Here is an 8,097-nt window from a genome sequence, read left to right as displayed (position 1 = left end):
GGTTGCTGAGCAGCACATTAGCCAGGTCATTCTAGCAGCCACCTTGCCACATCTCAAAAATCCACCCATAAAGCTGCTCCTGTGATAGCAGCCCCCCAGTTGTGTGTGTATTAGGAATGCTTCAGCAGATAATCAGTTCTACTGGAGGTGCCATGGATTGAACCGGCGTGGAGACTTAACTATCCTCTCAGCTCCCTCCCCCAGGTTAAGGCTGGAGGTGGTGAGGAAAGCTGGCACTGCTACTTCCCAGGCTGCACCCAGCCTCCAGAGCTGTCAGTCAGCTTTCACAAGGACTAATCCATACAAAGGCCAGTAATAAAACAAAGCAATGTAAGTGCAGCCTCTAATTCTTATAATAATGCCTAGCTCTTACACAGAGAGACAAGGAGGATGAGGTAATATCTTTTATTGGCCCAAGTAATAATATCCTGGGACCAACACAACTACACCACCACCGCATAGGTCTTATCTAGCACTTTTCATCAGTAGAGCTCAAAGCGCTTTACAAAAGAGGTCAGTATCATAATCCCCATTTTACAGATGAGGAAATTGAGGCAAGCGGCTGGTGAAGTGATTTGCCCAAAGTTGCCTAGCAAACCAGTGGCAGAGCTGGGAATAGAAGCTCCCGCCTCCTGAGTCCCAGCACAGTGCTCTAACCTTATAGTCTGACTTACTGGTTATGTTCTATCTACTTAGGCTCTTCTATTGATGCCAATCACCTTTATTATTGTTATTGTTTGTATTGCAGAAGTGATGAAGCCCAAAGTGAGAGCGAGTCTCCATCGTGTTAGGTGCTGTACATACACAGAAGAAGAAACTGCCCCACCTCAAAAAGCTTACAATTTATATATAGACAAAGCAGGTGTTATCTTACCAGAGCGGGAGCTGAGGCAAAGAAATTTGTGGCAGAGCAGGGCATTGAACTCAGATCTGCTAAGACCCAGTCCAGTGCCTCAACACAAAGCCATTCTTCGTCTCCTGGAAGTATCAGAGATATTCCCCTGCCAGCCCGTGCGAGAGCTTTAGTCAAAAAAAAAAAAAAAGCACAAAGCATGCAGCTAAAAGATATTCACTTACAGTTTATTTTTGCCTGAAATTATTTCACATCTCTTTGTACACAGCTACAGAACAGTAGTAAACCATTGGTAAAAGCAACAGTGCTAAGGAAAAATGTTGGCATAATTTTTCTTTTATTTATTTTATTCTTTTCTTCCCGTGCTGTGTTCTTATACAGGTTTGGGATTTGAGGGAGAAAAAAAAAAAATACCTGGCACACTAAGTGAGTTAAGACTTAAACCAATTGTTCTCTCTCTCTCTCTTTTTTTTTTTTTGGTAAGAATATTTGGGCAGGGGTAATCTATCTAGCAACAAAGTAAAAAAACAAACCCATAAAATAAAAAGCCCCCCAAACAAACCACCCCCGCAACAAAAGCCTGGCTTCCATTGAAGATTATATATATATTTATATATATTTATATATAAAAAAATTACATTGGCTGTATGTTAAATCTTGAGGTGCTCAAGAATAAAATAACAGTGCTAAACTGAAAGAAAAAATTTAAAAAAACAAACCAAGCTGCTCTGTACAACAAAGGCTCATTATGAAAAAAAGCCAACAGCATATTTATAAAAGAAACCACAATTTTTGTTTATCATTTTTAAGCAATTGTGGGGGGTGGGGAACGGGGGGAGAGAGATTTGGAAAGTAGTGGTCACATGTACAGACAGGGCAGAGCTATTAGATCAGCGACAATGTTATTTCTCACTCTCCCAAGAGGAACATGCAAAACAAGGCGTGCATGATGAAAGGAAAGGGGGAAAGAAAAAGCTTATGCACGAAATTCCAGGAAAACTTTTCTTTGAAATATTGGACGTAAACAGAAAATGACAGAGGTGACTTGTGAAATTTACCAAGTTTTGTAAATCTCTCATTGGTAAAATGACTGACACGTTTCCCTGCCCGCACCCAAACCTCTAACCCTGATATGGCTTGAAAAGGCTCAGAGAAAGATTTCAGTCTTTCAGGAATGAAATTTATGTCTTTTATTAATACCTGCGCCTCTCCCTTCACCCCCTCTTTTGAGATATACGTATTTTCCCTTCTGACTGCATGATGTTAGAGGCATTTTTAAATCAGAAATGCACTGGGGCGAGTGTTCTGACACAGAGTGAGATTCTAGTACGGGATGCATTACTAACAGGCAATTCCTCGAGGAGGGCTTTAAAAAAAACCAAGGCAGCAAACTAGTTAATACAGTACTATATGCAAAAAAAAAAAAAAAAAAAGTAAAAGGATTAACAATTCATAAATAAAAGACAGGTCCCAGACCTGTTATTTGTGAACCATTTTCTTAAATAGGTGCATTATGTAAATCTTATGTACAACAAAATTACTTTGCATAACAATTGCAAGGACACAGGGAGAGGTGCAAATCATGTGGGTTGTTTTTTTTTCTTCTCGATGTTTTACAGGTTGCCTTCCTGGAACAAACCCGGTGAAGGAGGAGGAGTTCCTAATGGATGAACTCCAGCTGAGGGAACCCAATTAAAACCATGAGAAATTGATGTATTCTGTTTTTTTCCTCCACACAGCATAAAACACAAAGGCAAATAAAATCCACAAAAGAAGGGGGTTTTCCCACTCTTTAGAATCCTCTTGCAGCTACAAAGTCGTTTTTTTTTTCCAATTTAAATTATGTTGATTTTGAAATTACAAAGCCAAAAGAATTAGGCAGGGTCTGGGCATGCTCAGTTCACCCTCCCCCACACACAGCGACTCCTCTATCTCACAACCACAACTGCTAGAAGTGAAGTCCCAGAACTCACTGCTCTACAGGTATTAGCCAAAAGTTGTTTTATTTTCTGGTTTTGTTTTTAAAATCTTTTTCTTCTTGTCAGAAGCTAAAGAGAGAGAGAGAGTTCACCAGGCTTCGGTGTAGCGCACATCCACTTCTTTCAGGTTGGGCAATTTAGCCTGGTTTGAAAGGGGAGAAAAAAAAAATCTGAATTACTGATAAGATTGCAGGTTCTCACAAGTTTGCATTGTCAGAACAATATGAGGGTTGGTGCAATGAGCGAAACCAAACAGTCACCCCAGAAAGGCCCTGATCCTGTGAACACTTAAGCATGTGCTTAGTTTATGCACATGAGGAGCCCTATTGCCTGTAAAGTTAAGCACATGTGTAATTGCTTGATGGATTGAGGCCTTATTCAAGAAACAATGAGAAACCCAGTTTAAAGACGTATCAGACCTGGTTCTGGTCTCAGTTATACCAATATAAATTAGGAGCAACTCTACTGAAGCCAGTGGGATTATACAGATGTAAGATAAGGACCAGACCCTGGTCTTTAGTTCTGGCTATAACCGATTAACACGACTTGCTGTATGTAAAACCTTAAAATGACATTTGTAAAAGCAATCAGCTGACACTACTGTAGTCGCATAATAAAATACACAGCATCACACACTTCTCCCTCGGTCTCTCGTATCCTAATTTCCCTCCCCTTCCCCCCTACAATTTATTATAAAGATTCCAAACATCGTTAATGACTTTTAGTCCAATTCTGATCTCACTTAAAGTGTAGTTCCATCAACTTCCCTGGGGCTACTCCCAATTTCTGCGGATGCAGGTGAGATCAGACTCAGGCTCTTTATGTTGTTGCTATTTGTCAGCTGCATTTCCATGGTCTCTTACTGCAATTGTAGAATTCTCTACAAACACTTAATTAGACTAGCGCCTTTCGGGGTTGTTGAAGTTTCTAGGAGTGATTATTACCTCTGCGTTAAGGTTTATGTGCACATATATTTTGATAAGAGCTAGTCAGAACATTACAGACACTGCCAGCAAATAATTTTTCAGTTAGGCAATGACTTCAGTTGTGGGTGTTTATTTATTGTCTGGTTCAGCCTGCCTAGTACGTTTGTGGGCGTCTGTGTGCACGCAAGTGTGTTGCTGGCGGAGGGGGGTGGACAGGAAATGTCATCATTGCTATAAGGGCTTGAGGGCTGAATCCTCCCAAAGACGCATGGGGTGGGGAGGAAAGGTTTTTAATCAAAAATATACTCACTTGGAAATGGGAATTCTCAACAGATACAAAACCAAGTGCCCAGGGAAAGCTGGTCTCTCTCTATGAAAAGTCACCCTCTGTCTGGAGTTTTTCCCCTACTACTTTTACAAGTGTCCCCTCAGATGAATGGAAGTAAAAGGGATCAGAGGGAAACATGATGTGTGTCTCTGTTAGTTCAGCTTGCTTAATTTTGTGCAGCTGGCAACACTTCACGCAGGTTTTGCTGTTTGCCCTGTATCATCACTTGTGTGTGTGGGTCTTGCCACGCAGCGTCAGGGCAGCGCAGAACCAAAACAGGAGAATGTGACTGTAAAGCTACAGAAACTGTCAGGAGAGCTCAGGGGATGGGGTGGGACCAGAAATTCTTTTAACTCGTTTATTTTAACGGACCATGTTTCAGGAAGGTGTTGTTTCTTTCAGGGCCCAATAGTCAGTGACCACGACCGTGTGTGTACGTGACAAGTAAATGACAATTTGCGCAAGCAAGTACCTGATGCAAGTGCAAATGTGTTAACTGCATGTACAAATCAGGTGTTTGGTGGCATGTAATTCTTTACATGCACAATTATGATGCACATGCACATTAAGGTTTGGAAAAGCTAGCCCTGAAAAATCCATATGATAATAGCCCTGTGATCGGATCTATAGGTGAATTCTGTCTCCAAAGCAAGAACTAGGATGTACATTTGCAATGAACCGTCAAAGCAGTTTTTAAATTCAGCTGGTTCCAGGACTTGTCTCAAATTCAAAGCTCAGCCCAGGTTTGTGACCTTTTTGAGTAAACCTGGGACAATCTAAGATTTTGACGCAAAAGTCGATGGAACGAGGTGTTCCATTTTGAGTGTCTGGGTTTACAAATCTCCAGAGACGTGACTCACTCAAAACCGAAATGAAGAAAAAGTCCGTGTGAAGTCATGAGAACCAGAACCATCACGCTTCACACAGCCCTTGTCTGAATCCACCCAAGGCTGCTTCCCTACCCCTGCTCCACTCCAGAGCATTACGTCACCCTGTCTATGAAGTCCCTGGAAGAATGCGGACAACAAACGCTGAACATGGCAAATCTTGGTGTGTGGGGCAGTGCACGGGTGGGCTCTGTTTAAAGAGGAGTTCTGCCTTTATAAACATCTAAGTAAAAATGGCACCATTTTGCTCAAACAGTCGAATTTTCTGTACGTATTCTGAGTCAGATCTCCTAATTAAATTGCTACTCCTTTTCATCCTGGTAGCACCAGAGGGCACATGCAGCTCTGGAAGAGCGAACTAGAATCTATTCTAGCTTGTGCATCATTAATAGACCCGATTAAAAATTCTGTGATAGGAACATTTCATTTCTGATGGCACATAAACCAGAAAGAATCCAGCTTGAGTTTCATGTTCCTAGCTTTTTACTTGTACATTCAGCAGACTGGATGTGGGTGTCACTGAGAGACAAACACAAAACTTCCCAATGCTATTTCTGCAGTCGCTTTTCCTCAGAAACCTCCCAGTTTACACTGCACAATGTGCTTTTCCTGACTTTAACCTTCCTGGGTTTGTTACGCTCTGTTTAGATGCTCTGGATCTCAAAAACTAAATACCTTGAGATCTTCATAGGTGTCGGCTGAAAGTTTGGTGCTGTTCATATTTAAGCTACACAGGCTTTTCATGGCTAAAAAAAAGAAAAAACATACAGAGATATTTATGGGCTGGCTTATCTCTAACCATTTAATAATTCCGGTTTATCTACAGGGCAATGCATATACAAAGAGTGGTTTATATAGGCCTAGTTATTAAGAATAAAATATGTAACTTCAAAACTGGGCAATGGCATCTTGGTCCCAGTTCAGGAAGGGCCTTTAATGCATGTGCTTAAGCCTCATTGACTTCAGAGGGATTTAAGCACTGCCCGAACTGCAGCTTTTATTCTCAAGAGCACTGGCTGCCTATGCGTTATTTTGAACAACAAAGTCCGCACTGTGAGGGTGTTTAAACTGTGCAGGAGAATATGCTGATCACTAATCCACGCAATCTAATTTCATTTTAGGCTACAGTGTATTGTTGACCTGACTTTTCTGCCTGGAAATTCACCCCGCCATCAGGTATTAACACATCTGGTACCTCTGGTGACGTCAGACAGCTGCTGATCTACGTCACAGTTCTACATGCAGTGTGTATGACGTTTATCATAAACCTTGGCATCTACGATTCCCCAGCCCTCTCATGCAGCTCTCAGCACGTGTGGGATCCTGAATGGCTAGTTCAGAGGTTCCTCTTTACCTATAATGTTAAACTAAAGCTGGGGTCTCCCCTCCCCAAAACCATAGACACAAAACATAGCAGGGAATATAAAACTGGTCACCTCCCAAGAGGCTCAGCTGCCCAACTGATTTATAATGCAGCTCCACGTGCCATCTTGGCTTTGCCATTCTCTCTCTGACTCCCCATAAGATCACACTCCCACCAACGGAGGTACACCCACAATGGGGAGTATTAAGGAAGTGGTGCAGGTCTAAGACCAGTGGACCTGAGCATAAGGTAGAGGTGAATTACTATTGGAGGGAGAGTCCCATGAGGGACACCAAATCCAACACCTATCCCTGCAGGCTGGGGAGATTCAGATCCCCATTTTTGCTACTTGTGCCAATGGAAAGCCAAACCTGGACACCCACTGCCCTCTCTAATCATTGCACAGCACAGAAATCCTCGTCTTTGGCACACACGAATTCCCCCTCGAGTGTATTTGGGTCACTTACAGCTCAGTGCCAGCAGCCCAGCATCTGTGACGGGGGTCTCACACAAGTTGAGCACTTGCAGCATGGTGAGGTGTTCAGAGAGAAGCCGCAAACCTGCATCTCCAAACTGCAGGGCACAAGGAAACTCCATTAAAAACAGGTAGAATATTGTTCTGCAAGTAGCTTGGCTGGGTATGTGGAATATTCAGGGCGTGGTCTGCATAGGAGACTTCAACCCCCCCCCAAGATTTATCACAATCTCAGATGACAAGAGAGAAGGGTGAAGGAAATATTATCCACATTGCACAGATGGGGAACAGAGAAATTAAGCCACCTGCTCAATGTCATAAACAAGTTTCTGGTAGTTTCACAATTTGAAAATAGATCTCCTGAGTTACAATCTACAAGGCCATTCCTTCGCTGGATTGAATCCTTTGAAAATGTGCCCTTTATACTAGAGAGTTCCCATCCAGTCTATGTGAAATAGGCGTATGGCAGTCTCAGCCCAGTTCCCAACTGTATCACACCAATTAGCATTAGCTGGCTACTTTGGTGCCAGGAACAATATAGTATTGGTAGGGCAACGGTCTTATTGACTCTGATCTCTGCTATTTTTAAATTCTATGTTGCTGCACAAAATATTCAAAATCAAAGGCAAAATGGCTCCAAACTTGGAATCTCACGTTTCAACTTAAAAAACAAAACAAACAAAAAACCAGTTTATTATTTCACCCCAACATTTGTGCATTTTTTTGTGTGCAAGACATCAGACTCCTTGCCCAACAAAAATGAACTCATTTTGAGCAAGAGGCATCTCCAGAATTCACATATCAAAAGTCTGAACATTCTGGTGAGACATTTTGTCCAATTTTGCACCTAAAAGGGACATTTGTTGTTCGCAAAACTCAGTAGAAGAAAATGGCAAAAATGTTCATGTGAAATATTGAGGAGAAAGAGCCACACATTTTGCACAGCCAAATTGAGAATCAATGCACTATTTCTGGTGAGCTCTACCATGAGGGACAAAATCTATTCAATATTGGACCCTGGAGACCAAAAACCAGCATGGAATGTAAAGAAAAATAAAATCTGAAATGCCCTTCTTGTTAAATGTAGGGTAATTAATTTAATCAATTTGGCCTCTTTCTGTTAACAAAATCACCATCAGCTGATTGCAGTTTCCTCACATTTATTCATTATTTGATTTTTTTCCCCTCTTCTGTTCTTGTTTTTTAAATGCTGGATTCATCACAATTCATGGATGATTCACTACAAGTAGCTTGAACATTATCTACAGACTGTGTTGAGATTGGTC

The 8,097-nt window shown here is 41.7% G+C and overlaps 1 protein-coding gene across 15 annotated transcripts in view; it reads right to left on the bottom strand.

The window, feature by feature from the left end:
• Nucleotides 1-1,061: 1,061 nt before the first annotated feature.
• LOC120384314 (c-Maf inducing protein) overlaps nt 1,062-8,097 on the bottom strand; it is a 173,975-nt gene continuing 166,939 nt past the window's right edge. For all 15 annotated transcript variants that reach the window (XM_039502813.1, XM_039502814.1, XM_039502817.1 and 12 more), the window contains 3 exons: nt 6,804-6,909; nt 5,649-5,719; nt 1,062-2,974 (listed from right to left, as the gene is read on the bottom strand). In XM_039502813.1, the coding sequence (XP_039358747.1) occupies nt 2,921-2,974; nt 5,649-5,719; nt 6,804-6,909 (231 nt within the window). In that variant the 3' untranslated portion in view covers nt 1,062-2,920. The remainder of the gene's footprint in view (nt 2,975-5,648; nt 5,720-6,803; nt 6,910-8,097) is intronic.

This window comes from Mauremys reevesii, linkage group 16 (genome assembly GCF_016161935.1).
Source record: "Mauremys reevesii isolate NIE-2019 linkage group 16, ASM1616193v1, whole genome shotgun sequence".
Classification (NCBI taxonomy): domain Eukaryota; kingdom Metazoa; phylum Chordata; order Testudines; family Geoemydidae; genus Mauremys; species Mauremys reevesii.
The sequence above is the reverse complement of the archived record's forward strand: the minus strand, read 5'-3'. Positions and strand labels throughout refer to the sequence as shown.